Here is a 24,344-nt window from a genome sequence, read left to right on the forward strand (position 1 = left end):
AGCCTTTGGCTAGTGAAATATGGATGTCAAGCCCATGTTTGAGGTATATTAACTACTACTACTACTACAAGTCTCGTGTTTTAGTGTCTGAAGTTGTTTGTTCTTGTCCTCAGGTTATAAACACTGTAACGTCCAACCAGGAATGTGTGAGCAACATCGCAGAGTCATTTGTACTGTCCAACCTGCTGGTGCTACTGCACTCTCTGCCTTCCAGTAAGAACACACACACACACACACACACTTGAAATGTGCTGTTTTAGGCTGGTGTCTCACGTGTCTTGATTGTCTAATTCCTCCAGGCAGACAACTTGTGTTGGAAACACTATATGCTTTGACCTCCAACACCAAGATAGTCAAAGAAGCTATGGCCAAAGGTAACATTCTGTGTGGACTGAAAAATGTAACTTTTTTTTAGTCATTAGCTTATGCTACAGTTTAACCTTTTGTCTATCATGATTTTCTAACCTCACTGACCTACGTCCCCCCTCCGTGACCCCTGACCCCTCCAGGTGCGTTGATCTACCTGCTGGACCTCTTCTGTAACTCCACCCACCCCCAGGTGCGCTCCCAGACAGCAGAGCTCTTCTCCAAGATGACCTCAGACAAGCTAGTGGGACCAAAGGTGGGTCTGGACGCAGGCTTCACACAACCCTCCAACCGTCATTCATCAAGTCTAATCGAGAATGCGGTCTTTTGCAATGGAGCCCAGCTTACAGCAATGTTATAGCTCAGTGGAGTAAATAGCCCTGGAAATAATGACTGGTTCAACTATCACTGTGGTGTCATCCTTTTGTCTTCCCTCTCTCTCCCCTTCACTTTCTCCTCACCCCCCCCCCCTCACTTTTCTCCTCATCTCTCTCTCTCACACTCACTCACTCACTCACTCCTCTCTCTCTCTCTCTCTCTCTCTCTCTCTCTCTCCGTCTCTCCGTCTCTCTCTCTCTCTCCGTCTCTCTCTCTCTCTCTCTCTCTCTCTCTCTCTCTCTCTCCCTCCCTCCCCGTCTCTCCCTTTCTCTCTCTCTTCCTCTGCCAGGTGCGTCTGACTCTGATCCGCTTCCTGCCCGGTGTGTTCATGGACGCCATGCGTGACAACGCCGAGGCGGCCGTGCACATCTTCGAGGGCACGCACGAGAACCCCGAGCTCATCTGGAATGACGGCTCCCGAGAGACAGTCTCTACCACCGTCCGCGAGATGATGCTCGAGTACGGGTCACTTCCTCTTCCTGTCTCGCTACCGCTTCCTGTTTCCGTCAGTTCCTGTTACTCTTCCTATCTAAAGTCTGGTTCTCTCATCCTCTGCAGACACTTTAAGCAGCAGAAGGACAACCCAGATGTCAACTGGAGAGTAAGTTCAACAGTGAACACGCCAAAGCAAGTCATGATGTCCTTTTAATGTTTGGGGCTAACCAGGTCACAATTGTGTTTAGTTACCAGAGGACTTCACGGTGGCATATGGGGCGGGGCAGGGTGAGCTCGCCGTGGGCGGAGTCTTCCTGCGTATCTTCATCGCCCAGCCGGGCTGGGTGCTGCGTAAACCCAGGGAGTTCCTAGTGTCCCTCCTGGAGACCCTGACTGAGCTGCTGGAGAAGAACAACCCCCATGTAAGAACACGCACCCTGCCAGCATCCTACACCATCCTACATCCTATACAACTACCTAAAATACCAATCTATTTACACAGCGTGTTCATTTGGTTCTGGACTTCAGAATACCTTCACTGCTTGTTCATTCTTAACTCTCCATCCCCTGCCTCGCTAACGACAGGGTGAGGCCCTAGAAACGGTTACCACGGCAGCGGTGTGCCTGTTCAGCACCCAGACCCAGTTGGCAGACCAAGTCCCTCCTCTGGGTCACTTGCCCCGCGTCCTGGCTGCCCTCAACCACAAGAACAACGCCGTGCCCAAGAGCTCCATTAGACTCATCCACGTCCTCTCCGACAACGAGGTGAGCAGCGCTTATGCCCACACACACACACACACGGTTTTATATCATATCGAAAGCTCAAATCTGATCATGTCCAGCATGGAAGCCGTAGGTTAGATGGTTCAGCAGTGCATTTTGGAAAATATAGATATCTTTGAACTTTAACCCACTTCAAAGGGCGAGTAATTATCCATAGTTCAGAGGGGAAAGAATGTAATGTGTGTGTGTGCAGCTGTGTGTGCGCTCCATGGCCTCCCTGGAGACCATCGGGCCCCTGATGAGTGGGATGAAGGTGCGAGCGGACATGGCAGGCCTGGCTTGCGAGGCCCTCAACCGCATGTTCCAGAAGGAGCAGACTGACCTGGTGGCTCAGGTACAGCTCTCCTCTACACACATACTAAGAGAACATGGCCAGTGGACTGTATCGAAATGTTCTCTTACACCCATATATGAACTATCAATGCTAGCTCTGTACTTACCGGATTGTATGCAGTACAGCGCTTACAAAATGTATTCATACTATCTGAACACAGTTTGTAAAGAGAATGTGTCTCTCACAGTTGAGTGTATACAAACATTTTGGTCCAAAATTGCTGACCACCTGTGATGGAGTTGAAACCCAGTGTGTGCCGTGCTCCACCAGGCTCTGAGGGTGGAGTTGGTGCCATACCTCCTGCGGCTGCTGGAAGGGATCGGTCTGGAGACCCTGGACAACCCCTCCGCCACCAAGGCCCAGATCGTCAAGGCTCTCAAGTCCATGACGCGCAGCCTGCAGTACGGAGAACAGGTAAACAGAATCAGCGCTTCCCAAGACCTGGGGGCTGTTATTGTTCTAATACTGTCTAATACTTGGGTGGCTGAGAAATCTTCCTGTGTGTTTGAAGGTGAATGAGATCCTGTCTAGGTCCACGGTGTGGAGTGCCTTCAAAGACCAGAAACACGACCTCTTCATCTCCGATTCCCAGACCGCAGGGTACCTGACAGGTATGACGCTGCGGATAGCCCTTGTCTGTATTTTGAAGGCACGCTCTAAACTGGATCTGAATCCTTCTGCTCCAATGCTTCCCTTAGCAGCGCTTGTGGCACGCACTCACTGGTTGTGCTTCCTCCCTTATACCTTGCCTCCCCTGTCCTCTCCTTCCTCCCTCCTCTTGGGAATCTGCTCCCACTCCTGTCTCTTCCTCCTCCTCCTCCTATCAATACTTCTCTTCCTCCTCCAATCAATACTTCTCTTTCTCCTCCCCCTCCTTTCCTCCTCCTCCTATCAATACTTCTCTTTCTCCTCCTCCTCCTCCTCCTCCTCCTCCTCCCCCTCAGGTGTGTCAACTCCTTCTCTCATGGCAGCCAGTAGCCCCTTGCGGAGTGGCCTCTAGGAGCTAGTGGAAGGGTCACTTCCAGCCCTCCTCTCTCTTGCTCTGACGCAGGTAGACTTTGTCCTCGCTCACTCCCACCTTCATTCCCTGCACTCTTTCTTCCCATAACCTTCTACCGCCACGCATTTCCGCCACTTCCTGTCTCTCACTCTTGGATCCACCTCTCCATCTTTCTGAGACAGGTAAGGGAAGGCTGATGTCTGCATAGGGGGGTGAGAACCCAACGAAGAGGCAGTCTTTGATCAGATAACAATCTAACCTTACAACTCAAGTGACCATGTATTGAACAATATCAATCTCTAAACATCCACACCATGCATTGCATACATTTCATAAACCTCCATAGTCCTCACAGCGTAGCCCAACCCGAGATCTCTAGTACCTTATCATGTCTCTTTGATTGGCTTTGAGGCTAAACATCAGTTATCCAAATGTACATTTTGATACGTTTTGATATATTTCCATCCAGGAAGTTATTAGACACACATCACTACCAGAGAATAACACGTATACAAGTATACACATAATACTACTAATAATCCCATGTGGTCTTCCAGGGTAAACCTTGTGCTACCTCCCACCCTCACCCCTCCTTCTCTGTCCTGCAGGTCCAGGAGTAGCAGGCTACCTTACAGCAGGAACGGGGGCCACCGTGATATCCAGCATCCCACCCCCTGTAGACAACGACATTGGAGACCTGGGCTGATGGATGGACAGACAGATATTGACTGATGATGAACTCAGGCTCCCAGAGTGCCCTGCAGCTCCGATACTGCAGCTCTGAGAGGACTGCTCAGCTCCCTGATGGGAGGAAAAAGAGAGAGAGAGAGGGAGGGAAGGAGGGTGGAAAAGAGAGAGAGGGAGAGAGGGAGGAAGGAGAGAGAGTGAGAGAGAGAGAGAGTGGGTTAACACTATAGCTTGACTGTTCCCACTGTGTCTGCCATACCCTCCAACTGTCACTCTCCTTCCAGCACTCAGTCTTCGTAAACACTTTTTGATTGTTTTATTGAACAAACCCTTGTTATTTGTTTTGTTAAAATGTGTGCTTCTTTTTGATTCTTCCAATGAGATGAGAATAGTTTACTTTTGTATAAATATATTTTTTACTCTTGATTTTCTGGGGGACTGAAAAGGATGAGTCAAGTTGGTCCGGTCTATCCTCCATTCTGTTGTCCTTCCTCTTTCCCGTGCCCTGTCTAACCTTACTTGATCTCACACACACACACCCTTGAAGGGTGTCTGGCCTGACTATATGTGACCACAAGACAAAGACGGCGTCATCTCATTCTAACTGGACCTCCAGGACTTGGTTCCTGTTCACTTCAACAGGATATTTCCTAGTTTTATAATGTTGTTTTGAGAGTGTCACATGCAAAAGGTGATCAACTCATCTGAGAATTTTCACCAAATCTTGATGTATTGTCATCCTGCACCTGTTCTTTCAAGGAACCCGAGCGAGAACGTTTGGGCAGGAGTTGGCGATAAGTCCTACCCGTCCTTCACAATCACGTGGAGTTGGCTCGTGTGCTCTGTCCTCCAAGGCCCTGTCCTCTGCACTTCCTCATGGTTATGGCCCTGTCCACTATTCCACTCTCCTTACTCCCAATGAAGGCTTTTCTCCTCTCTGCCTCTACCAACAAAATCTTAATCTCTGTGTTATTTTCCTTCACGAGAATGCAAAAAGCACTAGAATATTTATAAGTCAATAACGGCCTTTACCAACTGAAATGAGCTTCTGCTAAGACTTGAGGAATGATGATACTGACTGATTATACATTTATGTGAAAGACTAGTGCAATTGTGAAATGTTCAATGTAATATGACGTATATAAACTTTCTATATTGAATGTACATTAAAAAATGAATCAGTCGCACTTGTACATAGAATTTTAAGAATAAAAGGGAACCCACAGTGTTGTTCTTTTGCATTTGTACATGTCTGAAGCTTCCATAAAGTTTGAGGCTTACGAGGAGGAATTATGTTCATCTTCTCAACTGACAACTTCTTACATGTAACAGACTGTGAACAGCTTTAAAAGCTAGTATATAATGTGACAATACTTAATCAAAGACTGAAACTGTTTTCTGGGCATTGTGTGTAATTTAAATAGCGTGTGCTGTCAAAGTATAGCTTAGGGGCTCCGTAGCATTGCCTGAATAAAAGTGAACACAGAGAATGTCCTTAAACAGGCTCTGGTGAACATTTTCGTGCAGGCAACAGGGAGGCCTACACATCGATCACATAGGTCCTAAACTTCACTTCCGTCTGAATCTGATTACGATTGGCGCGAATCACAACAACAACAATGCAACCCTTAAAACACTCAGCAACTTTAATTAGCTTTGTTTTATGATAACAGCTCACTTGAGATTAGCTCAGTTTAGCCACCTTTATTTTGACTTCCTATGAAGTGGTGCGGATAAATATGTCAGATGATGTATGTTTAATGGTATCTAGTAATCGGAGTAAACCTTGGGAATCATAACTGTAAAGTTCTAAGGGCACGGGCGCTCTGTTGTCGGGAGCCCATGGTGTTTCTTAATCTCTTGACACTTGCCGGCTTATATACAAATTCAAACTTTTCCCCTGTCCTTTGGTGTATTCTTTTTTATTTTTAAAGAATATTGTCAATTATTTAAATTAAAGGCACGACACCGAGGTAAGAAGACGTAACTTTCCCATATAGCTAGCTCTAGCATGCTAGCTAGGTACAGAGATTAAAGTCGGCAAGATTACAGTACAGTAGTAGCCAACAGTCGACATGTAAAGAATCGTTGGTGTTTGACTTTACGCAGGTTCAGCATGTCGAAAGGAGACAGGGAGCAATACGTGGTGAAGTTTGTTGAAACAAATGGCAAAAAGACGGGCTTTGCTGCTAAGGCCTATGAGGTACATTTCACTGGTAGTATGTTCTGAACATACAGCTGGGCGCTGTCATATCCAGGCCTAACTATATAACAGAAGTGTCATGTTATGATGCAGGCTATCATGGAGTTGCAGTCGGAGAAATATCTGAAAACCATAGATGAGAAGACGGCCCTGCAGATGGACCACAACGACAAGTCTCTGTTTGTCTTTAGCAGTTTTTTCACACCGGCTTTCCTCCACTGCAAGAAGGTCTGTATGGTTACCTAGTTATGACTAAATTGATGTTCCCAGGTTATGCTGCAACATCACTGTTTCCTACATTGTGTCTGTGTCTAACTTCAACTGCAGGGACAAGACAATACCCACATTTCAAAATATGAATTGACATGAATATGTAATAAACCAAAAGATTCCGGAAACACCCCTTCCCTTAGCCTGGCTGCCAGCCCAACTTTTCCCCGCCCACAAAAAAATTTGGTCGGGAAGTTGGGTCTGGAGGGACTCGTATTGGGGAACAACTACAGAAAACCAGAATCTGGGCGTACCAATGAAATTGCCAGGGCGGGCTTTATACGATGATGGACAGATGATCAACAGTAACGTAATCACCCACGTCACAAAAGAGCGCTTAAGTTGAATTCGTTTTTAACAAACAACATATTACGTTGCTCTGATTGGTTGTAGGTCTATCCAATTGAGCGAAGAGGCATTTGTTTTCCAGGCTCGTTTGAAACACGCCCTGTAGTCAAAGCGCAACGGAGAGTTCTCAGACTCATATTCTGACTAGAATGATGAGTATGACAACGTCAGGCTACCCTTCCCTCCTTCCCTCCCTGTGTCCTCTGTAGCTGGGCTGTAGAGTGGTGAGTCCCCTGGTGGTGCTGTTCTGTCTGCAGCAGCAGAGATGTGTCCCCAAAGCAGAGCAGCCCATCTACAACATGGCCATGGCTGACGTCACCATCTCCTGCACCAGTCTGGACAAGGATGCCAGGGTCAGTCCACAGAACACCGATTTCACATCCGCAATGTTTCAGGGAGATTATATACATGAGATTGACATGATTCTCTATCTTGTGATCATTTTGTGTCCCTCTGTGGGTCGCTGTCCCCATTGGACCATGCGTGTGTCCATATGTGTCCATGTTTTCACATCACTCTGGAATGGGTTTGTCCCGTGTTTCTGCGTCGACCGCCCGTGTGTACCCGTCCACAGACGGATGTGATGAACCTGGTTCAGCTGATGGGAGGGCACTTCTACCGGGACCTCAACGTGTCTGTGACCCACCTGGTCGCCGGGGAGGTGGGCAGCAAGAAGTACCTGGTGGCAGCCAGCCTGGGCAAGCCCATCCTGCTGCCCTGCTGGGTCAGAGACTGCTGGCAGAAGTCTCAGGACAGGTGGGATCGCTCTTTTTTTGCAACAATGGTTCTTGTATGAATGGATACTTTTGGATAGCATTTTCTGGGTTCATACATGATAGACTTGAGTTGGTCTGAATTTGGGTGTAGCTGTATGTCAGAAGGTTGCTCTTTTCCCCTCCCTCTCTGTCATTTACATTACATTTAGTCATTTAGCAGATGCTCTTATCCAGAGAGACTTACAGTTAGTACAGGGACATTCTCCCCGAGGCAAGTAGGGCGAAGTGCCTTGCCCAAGGACACAACTTTCAGATGACTAGCCCGATGCTCCACCCCGCTCAGCCACCTGACTCCTGTCACTCACAGATTCCCTATTCCTTCCTCCTCCACCCGTCCACCACCTCCCCAGCCTGTTCCGGTACACAGAGCTGCCGGAGGAGGAGTACCGCTGTCCCGTGCTGCAGGGCTGCACCGTGTGTGTGACCGGCCTCTCCACCGTGGAGCGCAAGGAGGTGCAGCGCCTCTGCCAGGAGCACGGAGGCAGCTACACCGGCCAGCTCAAGATGAACGAGTGCACCCACCTCATCGTCAGCGAGCCCTCCGGTAACCCAACACCCTGACATACCCCACCTTTTCATATAAACACGACCGGTTCATGTCTCTAAAACGCTCTCAACGGTTTTACAGCCTCATGGCTCTGTCACATCTGCCCCCCTAAGTTCCCTAAGTGTGTGTCCATGTCCAGGCCCAAAGTATGAGTGTGCCCGGAAGTGGAACGTGTTCTGCGTGTCTCTCCACTGGCTGTTTGACAGCATAGAGAAGGGCTTCTGTCAGGATGAGAGCAGGTACAATGTGGAGCGCTCAGCCACGGCCAAGTCCAGCAAGCCCCAGACCTCCACCCCCACCGGCGCTGGCAGGAAGAGGGACGGTGAGCTGCACCACAAAGGGCATTTTGTTTCGTCCGCACTTCTTCGTCCGTTTCTCTGATATCCAACCTTAACAGGGTCTCTTCTTCAGAAGAGAACGTCATATGCGGTTTCATATTCATATGTTGTAAAGTGTGTTTTTCGGCGTTGTCTGATGGCCTCTGCTTGTGATCCTTTAGTCTGTTGTTCCACCGGTGTTTCCATGTGTTGGTCTGATTTGTTGTTGTTGTCCTCCAGAGGGTCCATCTCTTCTGGGGCTGAGCCACATCTCTGTGAACAGCAGCCTGACGGTCAACGACACGGCCCTCACCAACGCCACGGTGAGCCGCCTGGACCTGCCAGACCCCCTGGACACCCTGGACCTCAGCACCTGCCCCTCAGACGACCTGCTGGACGGCTGCAAGGTCCGCCTCGCGTCTCTCCTCACCACACATCTCTGTTCTGTCACGCCCGCTTCCGAACACACCTCCAGTATGAGGTACTGTTTTATAAACGGGCCGTCCGTACGAGGGCAGGGCCAAAAGGCTTTGGTGGGGTTGTGTGTGAGTGTGGTCTCTGTGTGCAGATCTTCCTGTGTGGTCAGCCAGGGAAGAGGCTTGAGAAGCTGAGACGGCTGGTCAGTGCTGCCGGAGGCCTGCGCTTCAACCAGCCCTGCGACGGCCTCACGCACGTCGTCATGGGAGACCTGGACGCAGAGGCCACAGCCTTCCTGGACAAGGCCACGCACAGGTCAGAGGTCATGAGGATGGTGCTGGTCCAAGGCCACAAATCCTATGGTGTTCCAAGGATGTTATCATGCTTATTTGTAGAATTCTTCCAAAGTATTTGGATTATACATTGTGTGTGTGTTGTTTTCCAGGCCTCATGTGGTGACAGTACAGTGGCTACTAGACAGCTTCTCCAGAGGCAGCCTGCTGCCTGAGGAGTCCTACTTCCACCCCTCCTGTCTGCCACCTGCCCCGCCCACCCTGGCCATGCCTGCCCCCCGCACCCCTGCCCCCCGCCCCAGCTCCTCTTCAGCTGCCCCCCTGGCCCCCAGCCCCCCCACGCCCAGGCACCAGAGGGCAGAGGAGGACATGCTCTCTCAGTACCTAGATGATGACCCGACAGTGGGTGAGAAGCATCTCTAGAGAGAACCATCTCTCTCTTTTCTAATTGTCATTTAAAAATATTTGACCATACTCAATCAAACCAGACAGACCTTATTTCTACAGCTGACTAATGGCTTCCATTCTGTCTCCTCCAGTGGAGATGCCCCCCCCAGCAGCTCCAGAACCAGAGCCCTGGGGGCCTGGCCGGACCTCCGTGGCTGGTCCTGGGGCTGGTCCTGGGGCTGGTCCTGGGGCTGGTCCTGGGGCTGGTCCTGGGGCTGGTCCTGGGGCTGGTCCTGGGGCTGGGGCAGACTCTACCATGCAGGAGGCCAGTGAGGCCGGCCTGTTTGCTGGAAAGAGGTTCCTCCTGGTGGGCTTTGAGCCGGACGCAGAAACTGAGCTGTCTTCCCTGTTGGTGGACAACTCAGGAAAGGTATTGATGATGATGATGATGATGATGATGATTAGGGTGGTGAAGACATGTTGTGTTTAGAGGGACAGGGATCTGTGTGATGTGTGAACCCACAGATACTTTCCCACCTTGGAGTAGAAAGAAGCTGTTCTAATCCAGTCCTAATCTCAGGTTCTGGTGGGCCGCACGCGGGCAGTGGCAGATTATGCTGTGGTCCCCCTGCTGGGCTGTGAGGTGGAGGCTACGGTGGAGGAGGTTGTCACGGATACCTGGCTGGTAAGATACTCTGCACGGAGAGAGATGGAAATCATCAAATTGTGAATAGTTGTATTTATTGGGAATAATGTGTGTGTGTGTGTGTGTGTGTGTCTCTCGCTCTTGCTCTCGATCTCTCTCCTTCCTTCCTTTCTTCCTTCCTTCCTTCCTTCCTTCCTTCCTTCCTTCCTTCCTTCCTTCCTTCCTTCCTCTCTCTCTCTCTCTCTCTCTCTCTCTCTCTCTCTCTCTCTCTCTCTCTCTCTCTCTCTCTCTCTCTCTCTCTCTCTCTCTCTCTCTCTCTCTCTCTCTCTCTCTCTCTCTCTCTCTCTCTCTCTCTCTCTCTCTCTCTCTCTCTCTCTCTCTCTCTCTCTCTCTCTCTCTCTCTCTCTCTCTCTCTCTCTCTCTCTCTCTCTCTCTCTCTCTCTCTCTCTCTCTCTCTCTCTCTCTCTCTCTCTCTCTCTCTTTTTCAGGCTATGTGTGTGGAGCAGCAGTGTGTGCTGGACCTGTCCTCCCACCCTCTGTTCACCCCAGTCCCAGTCCTGGAGGGGCACTCTCCTCTCAGAGACTGTGTCCTCTCTGTCAGCCAGTTCATTGGAGCAGAGAGGGAGTCTCTGATCGAGCTGGCCAGGCACCTTGGAGCCAGGTAACACACACACACACAGCATCTATCTAGTTTAGGTACATTCTTTTGTTTGGGTCATTTTCAGGTCATTTTGTTTACATTCTCTTGTAACTTTTCTATCTCCTCCTTCCTTCCTTCCTTCCCTCTCCTCCCATAGTGTGCAGGACTACTTTGTGCGCATGGCCAACCCAAGGAAGGGCATGCTGGCCAGCACCCACCTGGTTCTCCAGACCCCCGAGGGCTCCAAGTACCAGGCGGCCCAGAAGTGGGGCCTGCCTGCCGTCACCCTGCGCTGGGTCCTGCAGTCAGCCCGGACAGGCCGGCGGGCCGAGGAGGGCCGCTTCCTGGTGGACCTGCCCCCTTCACCAGGTCAGGGGGCAGCACGCTGGGTCATCAGCCCTTCCCAGCCGGGCTCCAACAGAATACATCCCAGTCCCTAAGGCTTTCAGTTAGCTTTGTTATTTTTCGATCGTACATTGTTGATGCATATTCAGACGGATGAAGAACACCAGTGGCGCTAGTCTCTGTCTGACTGTGTCTGTAACATTGGTGTTTATGTTCCTCCACAGAGAGAGAGGAGGAGAGTTTCGTGGGGGGCTCCCAGAAGACCCCCATGCCCCCTCCTCAGGCCTCCCCTGAGATCGCCCTGCTGGGGCCGCAGAGTGGGAAGGCCATCACCCCTCTGGACTTGGGCCGCTTCCAGAGCAAGGTGTGTTGTCGCTTGATTGGTTGATTTGATGGATTTTGGTGGACCCTGAAGTGTTGCCCAACACTGTGTGTGTGTGTGTGATAAGGTGTTCCAGTCAGCATTGGACCAGCTGAACCCCAAGGTGGAGGCCAGCACCCCCGGTCAGGATGGGGGGGTGGGCAGCAGGAGAGCCCCCCCCCAGATCGAGACCCCCCTCAAGCTGGACACGCCCTCTCGCTTTCTCAGCAGAGACCAGCTCTTCAGACCCTCCTTCAACATCAAGGTCAGAATAGAAAAGACTAGAACAAACGTCGACAGACTGCTCTAGACGCGGTACGAACGCTTGTGTGATTTTCTCAGGATGCGTTGGCGACGTTGGAGACCCCGGGGGGGCGGTCCCAGGCTGGGGAGAGGGCGGAGACGCCCCTGACAGACATCGTCAACAGGAACCGTCAGGTGGCGCTGGTGAACAGCAGCCGTGGCCACGCCTCCTCAGACCTCCAGGCACTCACAGCCAGCCCTCAGCTCAACATGGGGCCTGAGGCTGAGGTACGAACACACGCACTTCCCAATAAACAAGTGTAGCCTGTTCCATTTGGCATTTTAACATGTGGTGTGTGTGTGTGTGCGTGTGTGTCCAGGCCCTGGAGAAAGACTCCTCCCCTGCTGCTCCCCTGGCTGGGGTGGTGGTGTGTGTGGGGAAGAAACTGAGCAAGACGCAGGGAGAGCTCAATGCCATCGCTGCCTCTCTGGGGGCAGACTTCAGGTAGACCAACCTTCCCTTCTGCTGGCTCACGTCACGGCTCACTTCCTGCTACTCATGTCCAATAGCTACTTTCCATTGTCTGTGGATGTATCACCTGTGTGTGTTTCCAGGTGGTCCTGTGACGACACTGTGACCCACTACCTCTACCAGGGTCGAGTAGGAGATAACACACGAGAGTACCGGGGGGTGAAGGAGAGAGGGCTGCATGTGGTCTCCCAGCACTGGCTCCTGGCTGTACGCTCCTTACACACACACATTCACTGTATCACAGTGCTGTTTGTGTACAACTATATGTGCTCATGAAGATTGTCTCGGGCTTTAGAAGCCGCTAAGCTAATAGACTGTGCGAGCACAGTCAATGCTACTGGTCATCTATTTATACAGTGATCTTGTTCTCTAGTTGGATTGATGGCACTAACCGCTTGTGTGTGTGTGTGTGTGTGTGTGTGTGTGTCTCCAGTGTGCTGAGCAGCAGAAGCACGTGTCTGAGTCCCTCTATCCCTTCACCTACAACCCCAAGATGAGCCTGACGCTCAGCCAGGCCCCAGACAGCACCCAGAGATCCCCCCCGGGGGCCCCCCTCTCCCTGGGCAGGTTCCTCCCAGAGGCCTCAGGCTGCAGGGTGAGTCTCACCCACACAGACTGGGTTCTGGAAAATCTTTCCTTCTCCCTTCCTTGTCATCTTTCTGTATGGCTCATTATGTCTCCTGTCCTATTTCCTGTCCATAGGATGGTGCTGATCCTGAACACCGTGATGAAGGACGGCCCTCCTCCTCCCACCGCCTCAGTGATGGAGAGCCTGATGGACAACAAGTGCAGGAGAGCACTGAGAAGACAGGTCTGTCACACACACACACATACACATACACATACACACACACACATACACACAGCACACGCAGACTCATCCCCCCTCCTCCTCCCCCTCCCAGACCTGTCTGAGACTCTGGAGATGAGGGAGACCCTGCACAGGCAGCTGCAGGCCATCATGTCAGCCACCAAGCTGACCACCGGGCGGCGCTCCTCCGCCAGGCTGACCAGGCTGGGCTCCGGGGGGGGGGACTCCCGGCCCCACACTCCGGACCGGGCAGGCCGCAGTGGGAGCCTACGCACCCTGGAGGCCCTCAGGTAAGAGGGCAAACCACCCCCCACCCCCATCCCCTGGCATGTGTAATGTCTGTATCGGTGTGACAGGTGTGCCCGGCCTCCTGCCTGTGTCCCCAGGATGAGCAGGGAGGCCGTCATGGACCTGAACACGGAGCCCTCCCAGAGCGAGCAGATCGTCTGGGACGACCCCACGGCCCGCGAGGAGAGAGCCAGGCTGGCTGACAACATGCAGTGGCCTGGTAGCCCGTCCCAGCACTCAGAGCCCCTGGCCCCAGCGCCGCCCGTTGCCTCCACAGACAACCACCCCCAGCTCAGAGACTCCATGACGGACTCAGAGCTGGTGGAAATGGGTGAGGAGGATGGTTGAGATGAGACTTTGCACATTTCCATACGATTTTGTACAATGTCAAAGCTTTCTAGCCTCAGGGTTTTAGAACTTTTCTAAAGACATAACCTAGTTTGCATGTTGACATTTGTTGTGTTACTGCAAGGTGAAGCAGCCTCATGTGATGTCCTCATCCCCTCCTGTTATGCCCTCCCCAGTGGCCTGTGATGTCATAGAGCAGCAGATGGGTCTGGGGGTCAAGACTCTCCCAGTGGAGGAGCGGATCCTCACTCCTACAGCCCCCAGTCTGGCCTTCCCCCTCGCTAACCCCCCCGTGCCACCTGAGCCACAGGTGAGACACACTCACATGCACACACTCTGTCTCTCTCAGACACGCACCCCCTCTCTCCCCCTCCCCGCTCTTACAGACAAACACACCGTCTCCAACACCACTTCCTCTCTCCCGAACTTTCTCTCTCCGACACACACACACACACACACACACACACACATAACCTTTCACTGCAGCTCCCCATGGTGAGTTTCCTTCCGTGATATGTTAATGTTGAAAGGTTGTTCCGTCCATCCTAGCAGACGGAGGAGCAGGAGAGGTCAGGGGAGAAGGAGCCCCCCAGGTTCCAGCTGTCCTGCCTCAACCCCCAGGAACGCATCGACTACTGTCACCTCATAGAGGAGCTGGGTGAGTCTGAGGGCGCTCTCTCACTGTTGCTATGTCTTACTGTCGCTATGTCTCTCTGTTGCTGTCTCTCTGTTGCTGTCTCTCCACATCTTTCTCTCTCACTATCTTGCTTTTCCAATTTTCAATTTCTCTGTCTCATTCCTGGTAATTCTCCCCTCAGTGTCTCTGACCGTGTGTGTGTGTGTCCTGCAGGTGGGGTGGTCCTAGATAAGCAGTGTTTTGACCCCAGCTGTTCTCACATCATCGTGGGGAGCCCCCTGAGGAATGAGAAGTACCTGGCCGCCATGGCAGCAGGAAAGTGGATTCTACACCGCTCCTACCTGGAGGCCTGCCGCTCCGTAGGACACTTCATCCAGGTGTGTGTGTGTGTGTGTGTCAGGAGGATACCTCATCCAGGTGTGTGTGTGTGTGTGTGTGTGTGTCAGGAGGACCCTTCATCCAGTGTATTGCTCAGGACCCGAGGACATGCATCCACATGTAACCTTGTTTGCATCAGCGGTTTATAGATGTAGAACTCCACAGATGTAGGGATGAATGGTCACATGGGCTGTGTGTGTGTTCCAGGAGGATGCGTATGAGTGGGGCAGCAGTTCCATCCTGGAGGCTCTTCCCTCCATCACCTCCCAGCAGAGGAGGCTGGCGCTGGCTGGCCTGCGCTGGAGGAGGAGCCTGCAACACCGCACTAGCACAGAGGTACACACACTTTCATATACAGTGAAGCTCAGACACACACATTTGTACTTGCACATCAATACTCAGTCACTCATTCTCATGAGTTGAGTCACTCACCATGACAGTCCCTCATGCGCGCACACACACACACACACACACAGTCTCTCTCATAGCCCATTCACATTGCGATTGAAGGGCTCCATCCTTGCCCGGTGCCCCATGTAACTGTGATTACATGTGACTGCCACCAGGGGGCGTTCAGTGGCTGGACCGTGATGCTGAACATCGACCAGAACAGAGAAGCTGGATTCAGAAGACTGCTGCAGTCTGGAGGAGCCAAGGTAGGGCTTTTTTACTCTCTTATACTCCCCCCTAAAGCTTGTGTTTATCGACATCTCAAGACTGGGTAACCTGTCTCCAGGTGCTGCCCAGCGCCTCCCCAGCCCTCTACAGCAGCACCACACACCTGTTTGCAGACTTCAGCATGCTGAAACCAGGAGACTTCATGGTGGACTTATCCGAGGCAGCCTCCATGGGTGTCCAGTGCCTAAAGGCAGAGTACATAGCAGACTACCTGATGCAGGTTAGTACAGGCCGAGTACATAGCAGACATAGCAGTAAATTGCATATTTAAATTAATTATATATCCATCTACAACACTGAGGTAAATGTTCAAACCTACTTAAGCCTTTCTCACCTGTGTGGTGTTGTTTGGTGCAGGAGCCCTCTCCTCCTGTAGAGATGTACTTCCTGTCTGGAGCCTCTGCCCAGACCCCGGACCCAGACAGAGGAGCCACTCCCGCCCGCAAGCGCAAGGCATCAGGAGACTCCTCCAGGCTCAAGAAGAGCCGCCTCAAATGAAATGAACCCTCCAAACTGTCTTCTCCTCGTCACGACTATAGGTATTGCCATTTTAGCAGTGTCTTAGTAACTTGTCTCTGTAAATAAGTATTATTATGATTGTAAGAAAATAAAATTATTTGAAACATGATCGTTTTTCTTGCTCTCTCTGGCAAGAGTCAATGAAAATCTGTTGTCCCAAAGAGAGCACTGTGTTCATATTAGTGATTGTGACTCATGTCACTGATCCCAAACCAGTTGGCTACTTCTACACACACATTCACTGCAAACAAAGCTATATTGCTATGAAAAATAACCTCCCAAATAATCTAAGTAGTCCATTGGGGAAGAAGACATTACATTACATTTACATATTTAGCAGACACACTTATCCAGAGTGACTTACAGTAAGTACAGGGACATTCCCCCGAGGGAAGTAGGGTGAAGTGCCTTGTACAAGGACGCAACGTCTTTTGCACAGCAGGAATTGAACCAGCAACCTTCGGATTACTAGCCCAACTCCCTAACCGCTCAGCCACCTGACATTTCTCTGGATCTTTGCGTCCACTTGCCAATTATCAGTGTTCACCATCCACTGTGTATGCCGGCAGAGCGTCCTGTCTTTAAGTGCCAGGTTTTGTTTACCCATAGAGTTGTGGGCCAGACCCCTCTCCTTGTGTGATGCTGTCTGGCTGGCTGGCTGGTGAGGAGGATTCGGCATCCATGGTGCCCATACGGATGGGTAAGGGGTTTAACCTCCGGGTCGCTGAGCCACCCAACAGTCTCCCCGGATTCAGCTGCCGTTAGAAGGCAACGGGATTAGGATGGCGAGGAGAACGGCTTCCCTGTGGAGGAGAGAAGAGGGGGATGGAAGGATGGATGATGCTTTTAAAACCCCATGAGGGTGTTGTGGTGTAGCTCAGGCCGGATGAGTTACCAGCATTTCCTCTGACAATGATGCATCACACAGCACTGGGTGACATTATCTTGCAGGCCATGTTCAGTGGAGCTTCTATGGGTAGCATTCCAATGAGGTGTCCCCCTTTTTGTTTTTGCTCCCAACTGCCTATTTTTTCAGCGTGGTGTTTATATTTTGTTTGGCTATAAAGCAGAACAAGTCTCATAAAGGGATGTCCAATTGTTCATCCACCCCAGATTCTGTGCCTGGTTGTAATGATAAGGACGTTGGATTAAGCTACCCACCCTCTACCCTTCCCTTGGCCCAATACAGACACAGGGACGTTAGTGCTGACAACGATGTTGTGGTGAGGATTGGAAAGTGCGACGAAAAGTGTAAATATGTTTGTGCATTTGAGATAGACCACTCATAGTTGACGTTACATGGCATAACCGATAAAACAAAATAAAGTGTTTTATTCAACACAAGTGCATGAAGGTATCCTCATTTGTAATGATTGTTTAATCCCTTTATTGTTCAGACTTGTGAGTGACCTACAGGCGGCCCTGTTTTCTTAGCGGGACAATTAATGCTAATCCGACGGAGCCCCGGGAAACCTCGCCTCTAATCTGAGTCAGGACACACACAAAAATGTGCCTGCTGTTGCAGTAGTGTGGCCTCATTAAAATTCCACATCCGTACGTACATTCGACACGAAAATCACTCAGTGCTTTCCGCGCTTGGGTGGCACAGACATCCCCCCTCTCTCTCTCCCTTTGCGCGCCTCTAGTGCACCTCTATGTGATCACATACGATGCCCGTGCTCACTACCAAGCCTGTTGCAAGCAGGGCTTCGCAGATGTAATGGTCTCATCTCCACGACAACGAGCATAACCAGAGAGCTCCAAACCGATTTTAGGGGTGGCTCCCCGCCGTCCTCCTATTGTGCAGCGCTTCAGCTAACTGTAGTTTCCCAGGGGACTTGACTAAAGCCACTGGGGTAGCTGGAGAACCTACATAGTTGGAGCTGCATCGGATAGAACATGAAGCTCATGTGACATTGTCGGTTGGATGGCAACATGTGCGTGCGGCTAGCGTGAGGAAGAGCGGTGACACAGCGGCTTTCTGTAGTCTGGGTTCATTTCTCTCGGATACGCGAAGTACCCGAACTGACGACGCACCTTGAGTAGTAGGTAAGCAGATTCTGTCATTGATTAACCCCATCCTTTCCAATATGGTGTGTTTATCGCATCCCTACATATGTTATTGTACATTATTTGGAGTCTATTCTTTCTATAAATATGCCCAATGCTGCCTAGTATTACGCCGGACTGCTTAGCTCACACGGAGTGTCTCAGTGAACCAAAGCTGAGAGCTACATATTAGGCTATGAGAACAGCTGCAGTACAGTTTTCTTTTTGCGCGCGAGTGTTTTGGATAGGGCTACTTGACTGAAGGTTCTCATCTATTCATGTGGAACTTGGGGCATTCTTTGTTGTTGACAGCTGTCATGGATAAACATGTCAGTGTTTACATTAAACACGGCTGAGGAATGGGTTGTATTGATAAACCGAACTCAACGAACGTTCTGCCCCCCATTTATTGATCTCTGGCCGACGTCAAGGTATTAATTGACGTTTTGTTGTAAACCTCGTATTAATAAACGCTGAGAAAAGCGGAGTCATCGGAGTTGAAGAGATCATTTACAGCTTTACATGTATGTTGTTTGCTGTTAAGTTTAATGTGCCTTGTATGATTTTACTGAATCGAGGTATCGTTAACACAACTAGAGAAGACAGAGAGGGGTTACTTTTGGAAACTGTAATAATACTACCCTTATTGTTTAATAACTAAAAGGTATCATATAAAATTGCACTCTCCAATGGGAATTAATGTGCTACATTTTCCTTTGTCGAACATAAGGCCCTTACTCCATTTTCAAAAACTGTTTTTAACCTTGGTTAAAATAGGTGTAGGGTTGCCAGTGTAGAAGACAACAAGGTAGTAAAGCAGAATGTCTCTACCATGCTGTCCTTAAAGGTGTTTTTTCCTCTATCTCTAGTAACAAGCTAGAACAAAGCGGAGAGTAAGGTTTACTCTCTTAAAAAGAGAGGCCGCTTCTTCTCCAAGTCAGGAATCACTACAGACCCATTCTTCTCCCGAGAACTTGTGCTTTGCATTTGTGTGTAGACGGCTTGGTGGTAAAGTGCATACTAAGTGCAGAGTAATAGAACCAGCCGGTCATTCTCTTCATTGTGAGTGGAATGTTTGGTCTGCCGTTTCTCCCCAGACCCCCCCCCCCCCCCCCCTCCCTACCACCTCTTTGTTCCAGAGACAATTCTCCACTGCTGTGTGTACAATGGCGGGAGACGGGGGGAGGGTCAACGAGGGGCATTGACATGTGTGCCTGACAGCTTCCTCAGGGCCGGAGCACCCGCTGGGGTTCTCAAAAGAGACAGGAGAACATACAAGACACTTAGAACACATGATCGATCTATTTAGGATGTCTTGAGTCGGGGACAAGAGGCTTGGAGACAGTCCAGCGGCTCAGGGAAGAAAACCGATTATGTTGTAAAAGGGCTGATCTATTTCTGTTTACAGAAGATGATCAGAGAGTCATCTGGAAATGGGAATCAAACTGTCAAAGGGAAAGGTCAAAGTCAGACAGCCATATGTATTCTCCCTTGTGTTCAATACAAACTCAATTTAACCTAACTCTTATGGGTTATGTTAATAGATGTCCGTTAGGACTGAGACAGATTGATTTCAGTGTTGTGGTTGTTGTGGTTGTCTAACAGTAGGGGTCACACACAGAGGTTGCCAGGCCTTCCATCTGACAGATTTGTGGGTTAAGCTGGTCAAGTCTTCCTCATCTTCTCTGACGTGACCATCCTGATGGAGGCCAGTGCTCGGAGAATGTGTATCGACTGCCTGGTATTGACTGACACGCACGGCAATTTAGAGGATTATCTGTCTTCTGTCAGAAGAAGAGGCTTTTGAGGGACTGAGCTGCAGGGGGACTTTTCCGTTCGAGCTTATCAAACGTTTGAGAAGTTGATGTCACTGGTTGGAAGTAAAACACACAGAAAGTATCAACTTTCCCACCAAAAACACCACGCCTCCCCAAACAAAGTTATCTGCGATGTTCCAGGAAAAAGGAACATCTGGTGCCTGAACTGTGGAGATGGTGAAAGGCAAACTATGGGAACAGTGGTTGTTACACAATAGGATCTATGGATGTGTGGATTGGTTATGTTAGTGCTTTTTGAAGCTAATTTACTTAAAATAACAAAATAAGATATTTTAAAAAAACAAGAAAATGATGAGTGGACAACACCCAGCAGCACTGCCAAGAATTAAGAACCACATCCAAGTTTGACCTGACTGTCAGTCATAGTTTCAGGACACATTGCAGGACGGACAAGGGTCAAGCATGGGACAGTGTTGGAATGCAGGTCTGGAACCCAGGCAGGGCTCATAAGTGACCTCATGACTGGTAGAGAATGGTACAGCAGTGACAGCTGGAATCTGCCCATGTAGGTAAATACCACCCCTGCTCACTTTACAGTATGTGCTTAGGCTGGATGGACTTAGAACCTGCCCCCAGGGAGGACGAGAACCCCCCTGAGTGAAAACAGAACAGAAGCAGGGGCATGAAGAACAAACAGCCATCGCTGTTTCTACTCATGTCGTTTTTCGAAATGCCAGAAGGCATTAGCGAACACCCTGCCGGCGCCCCCACCCAGCTGCTTTGAAAATTAACTACAGGAATTGGTGCTGTAAAAATGTCTCTTTTTCTCTGCTTTTGGGAAACACAAAATCCCCCCCCCCCCCCCCCCCCTCTCTGATAATTCCATCAGTGAGAAAGAGCCCAGAGTGCCAGTCAAGCAGAACCACAGGCCTGGTACCACCAGCACCAAACAAAAACAACCTCATTCAATGGCGGTGGCATTTGAAAAGCATTTATGCTTTATCCAACCATATGATCAGACCGGGTCTGGGGCCTGTCTGTGTGTGGCTTGTCTGACTGAACAACAGTAATATGCCGCTGGGTTTCTTCAGAAACACAGAGACCTGAGCCAGGGAGGAAGCTCTGGCTCCAGCTGCTCCTAATCCCAGCAGTGGCCCCGGGGGGGCAGAGAGGAACGAGGAGGGGGTCAGGAAAGTGCTGCTAACGGATAACTGACCATTATGGTGATCAAAGTGTGAGTGTGGGGGCGGGGGGGGGGGGGGGCTCGATGGGCACGGGGAGATAAGAGCGGTGGTCCAGTGGGGCGTCAGGATGACCGGCCGTGCTTACTGGGGGGGAAATTCCTGACATTCCTAATCTGCAGCCACGCCAATTTGATCCGTGACTCCACCCACTGACGCCCTGGTAACCTCTGTGCCAAGAAGGGCCCTCTCTTGACCCCCAACCCTCTTTGTACAGTCCCACTGGTCCTTAATCCTCTATAGATGGGAATGTAGAGGGTTTTTTTGCAGGTATGTCCTTTACTCAGTGTGGGCCTTATGGGAAGTACTCTTACCGAAAGCAGGAGGATTAAACAGGTTCTTTATTAGCAGATTGCAGAGCCTAGGCTACTTTTCAATATTGTTTTTCGTAATCTAAGCCCAGTCCGCCTGTCCCCAAAACACAGCAAAACAAGCAGCTTTCAAGGCTTGGAAGTTTATTAACCTGCTTAACGGGAAACTCTTAGATGATCCGTAGCCCAGCTCTGTGTTGAACCAGTATTATTTTGAGGATCTGAGCGGGCTGGGAGAGTTACTCTAGCAAGCCAGCTACTCAAGCCTATAAGACTGTTGAGTAAGAGATGATGATGGTTGTCTAGACTTTCATGTAATGTTTCAGAAGACTGAAACCTGTGTCACAGAATATGTTTAGTAATCAAAGTTTCATAATGGTGATTGGTTAAATAAAGGCCTATTTCATTGATGTTTATCTATTGACCTGGCCTTATTTTTGGTTTTTATGTAGACTGTTAAGTCTTATATCTGTTCGTGAGCAGAGAGACACACTACCATTCCAAGAAGCACAGCTCAATCCCCTTAAGGGTTTGGGGTTTGCAAATCTCTGGTACCCTTTGTACAAGGAATGTCATAAGGTAGGGCTTAACATAAGGCTTTATCCTCCTGGTGGTTGCTTTTTATTCAAAATGTCTGCATTCTCAACCAGATCTCTCCAAGTCTTTTGTTTCCCAGTTGATTGAAAGCTTTTAAAACATTGTCCTCTAAGTTATGCCAGATATAAACTGTAAAAGGCTTGGTTAGACTGGGTAATGTAGTCCTTGGGGATGGAAAGAGACTCAGAGATTCCAGTGGATAGAGCAGATTTTGCGAGGACTCCTGTTTAAGATCAATCAGCACTTTTTATGTCCTGTTGCTGAATGAGCCTAATAGGATTATGAGCCGAAGAAGGAAGAGGAGGACGACAAGAGGAAGAGAGGGGGAAGTAGTGGGGGGGGGGCAACCGCTTAGGGTCATGTGATGGAGAGGAACAATGATGACAGGTGAACCTCCTTCCTGATTATTGAGAGCGGGGCTTTGACTGAGACAGGGGATGGGGTAGAAGCTGGGGTTGTTGGACTCAACCTGCACTAATGGCAGACAGGTTGTGACCCTTGCTAACAAGCTAGCAAATCGCCTTTCAAATTGGAGCTCTCTGCAGGGTTTTTGTAAGGGGTGAGCTTGTGCTCTTCAGTTTCCTAGGCAACTTCTTTGGTACTCTCTCTGTTCAACCAGAATTAATATTGAGTTCTGGTGACTCATGTCACTACTGTATCTCGTTTTTGAGGGGATTTTGAGGAGTTCATTGATTGATTAAATCCATTGGAGCGATTAAAAAATACATACATCGCCACGACACCATCCCAGATCATGTATGGAAAATCATCTAAATGTAGGTTTCGTGCCTTTTTTTAGAGTAAATCTCAACAGTTAAGCTCAACCCTTTGTCCCCCAGTCCCCTCTCAGACAGGCACCATATGCTGTGGAGACCCAGTGGAGACCTTAGTGGGCTCCCATGTCACTGTCACCGGTTAATCACTAATGGGGAACGTTTGGGAGATTTGCCCCCCTTGCCCCTGATCTGGCCCCACCCCCTCTCAGTTAGTACCTTCTCTCTTCTTCAAATCCCAGATTTTCTCTTCCAAACCCACCATCCTCCCCTCATGACTAGAGGGAACCCCCCTCTCTCTTCCCCCTCTGACCCCCTGTTCTTGGGTTTATTAAACCTTCTCTCGGCCAACAGTTTTGCCGAAGAGAGAGCAGTCGGTAAAGCACATCTCTCTCTTCGGTTCCATTCATTAGTGTGCCAACTCCCAACGTTTTGGTTCACAAACCCTCTCCTCTCTCGCTCTCCATCCAGACCGAGTGTCTCCTCCTGCCCGTCCAGCCTCTGCTGCATATGACTCATTTCATGGCTGCTGGCTTAACTGATTGATTGGTTGAGTAGAGTGAGGCCTTGCTGATGTCCATTATATACAGAAACTGCAAGCCAGAGTCCCACCCTTCTTTGTCAGGGTCACCTGAGGTAACTGTAGATGTCTCAGACAGGAACAGGAAAACGATGAGATGGAAGATCTTCAGCAGCTGGTCGATGCCAGAAAGAGAGATAGATGGGGAAAGAGGGAAATGCAGAAGATGGAGGTGTTGGAGAGGTTTGGAGTTCTGAGGTCTGAATTGGTTGGTAAGTGCTCTTTCATAGTTAAGAGAAAGGATGTTGAGCTGGTCTCGTCTTCACCCGACAGTGTCACTGTAACTGTAAATTTGCCCTAATCACCAAGTTAGCCACTCTTGGGAAAACACTGTGTCTTAATATAGGAGACTATTGGTGCATCTCATCACCAATTAGGGAGTACTTCATATGCTTCTGTCTTTTTAACTCTTCCCTCTCTCTCTCTCTCTCTCTCTCTCTCTCTCTCTCTCTCTCTCTCTCTCTCCATATCTCTCTCCCCCTTTCTGTGCTCATCCTCTTCCTCTATTTCTCTCTGTATTTCTTATCTTGCTCTCTCTCTCTCTCTCTCCCTCACACACACACTCTCTCTCCTCCCCCCCCCTTCCTCCACTAAGAGTTCTTGGTCCTTAGAGGTAGAAGTGGAGCTGTCTGGTAATCTGAGACGGCATTAAATATTGAATAAGATGGAGCGAGGCGTCGGCCCCGCAAATTAATTTCCATATACAGAGCTGCTGACGATCATGAATAAAGCTCTCACAGAGGGGAGGGGGAAGGGGGAACACACACTGCACGAGTGTGTGTGATTTTGCCTTGAGTATGCGTGTGTGAATGAGTATGTGACAAGGGTGGTGGTGTGAGTGTGGGGGGTCCAGCTAAACAAGCAGCGTCACCATGGAGACAGCAGCATCATTGAAGGAATACTGGAGTGGACACTCAAACACACACACACCAGAACTGCTAAAGGCGTGCAACTCTTTCATAAAGTTGGTGGTCTAATCTTGCAGAATATTGAATAGCTCTCTTGGCTGGGCTCAATCTCAGCACACAGGAAGTAGCTGTGCTTTGAG

General features: G+C 49.9%; 3 protein-coding genes across 11 annotated transcripts in view; all 3 read left to right on the top strand.

Moving 5' to 3' along the window:
• The window catches only part of dnajc13 (dnaJ homolog subfamily C member 13), a 30,537-nt gene extending 25,329 nt beyond the window's left edge, over positions 1-5,208 (top strand). For 7 of the 8 annotated variants that reach the window (XM_084702938.1, XM_084702940.1, XM_084702941.1 and 4 more), the window contains 11 exons: positions 114-213; positions 300-374; positions 510-622; positions 1,034-1,203; positions 1,303-1,345; positions 1,428-1,601; positions 1,765-1,944; positions 2,156-2,296; positions 2,567-2,710; positions 2,808-2,907; positions 3,905-5,208. In XM_084702938.1, coding sequence (XP_084559064.1) covers positions 114-213; positions 300-374; positions 510-622; positions 1,034-1,203; positions 1,303-1,345; positions 1,428-1,601; positions 1,765-1,944; positions 2,156-2,296; positions 2,567-2,710; positions 2,808-2,907; positions 3,905-4,002 — 1,338 coding nt within the window. In that variant the 3' untranslated portion in view covers positions 4,003-5,208. Of the gene's footprint in view, positions 1-113; positions 214-299; positions 375-509; positions 623-1,033; positions 1,204-1,302; positions 1,346-1,427; positions 1,602-1,764; positions 1,945-2,155; positions 2,297-2,566; positions 2,711-2,807; positions 2,908-3,240; positions 3,348-3,904 lie in introns of all 8 variants that reach the window. The other variant, XR_014766295.1, reaches the window with a different exon arrangement.
• Positions 5,209-5,567: 359 nt separating this feature from the next.
• topbp1 (DNA topoisomerase II binding protein 1) lies at positions 5,568-16,076 on the top strand. Of its 2 annotated transcripts, none has more exons than XM_084703578.1 (30): positions 5,568-5,956; positions 6,093-6,186; positions 6,280-6,414; positions 7,014-7,157; positions 7,379-7,560; positions 7,931-8,124; positions 8,267-8,449; positions 8,685-8,851; positions 9,013-9,176; positions 9,307-9,560; positions 9,694-9,971; positions 10,122-10,226; positions 10,676-10,848; positions 10,985-11,196; positions 11,397-11,536; positions 11,622-11,798; positions 11,876-12,064; positions 12,157-12,281; positions 12,392-12,515; positions 12,742-12,903; positions 13,011-13,119; positions 13,214-13,409; positions 13,506-13,738; positions 13,932-14,065; positions 14,305-14,413; positions 14,606-14,769; positions 14,978-15,106; positions 15,337-15,426; positions 15,507-15,668; positions 15,806-16,076. In XM_084703578.1, the coding sequence occupies exons 2-30, from the start codon at positions 6,100-6,102 to the stop codon at positions 15,944-15,946; spliced, it is 4,662 nt and encodes a 1,553-aa protein (XP_084559704.1). In that variant the 5' UTR covers positions 5,568-5,956; positions 6,093-6,099; the 3' UTR covers positions 15,947-16,076. The 2 variants fall into 2 exon arrangements, with proteins under 2 accessions (XP_084559704.1, XP_084559705.1); XM_084703579.1 differs by having other exon boundaries at positions 14,308-14,413.
• A 1,403-nt stretch (positions 16,077-17,479) lies between these two features.
• Positions 17,480-24,344, top strand: part of tmem108 (transmembrane protein 108) — a 33,233-nt gene continuing 26,368 nt past the window's right edge. The window contains exon 1 of the mRNA XM_084703846.1: positions 17,480-18,016. The gene's annotated coding sequence lies outside the window, so the exon portion shown is untranslated. The remainder of the gene's footprint in view (positions 18,017-24,344) is intronic.

Source organism: Hypomesus nipponensis, chromosome 8 (assembly GCF_054491055.1).
Source record: "Hypomesus nipponensis isolate SF chromosome 8, ASM5449105v1, whole genome shotgun sequence".
Classification (NCBI taxonomy): Eukaryota; Metazoa; Chordata; class Actinopteri; order Osmeriformes; family Osmeridae; genus Hypomesus; species Hypomesus nipponensis.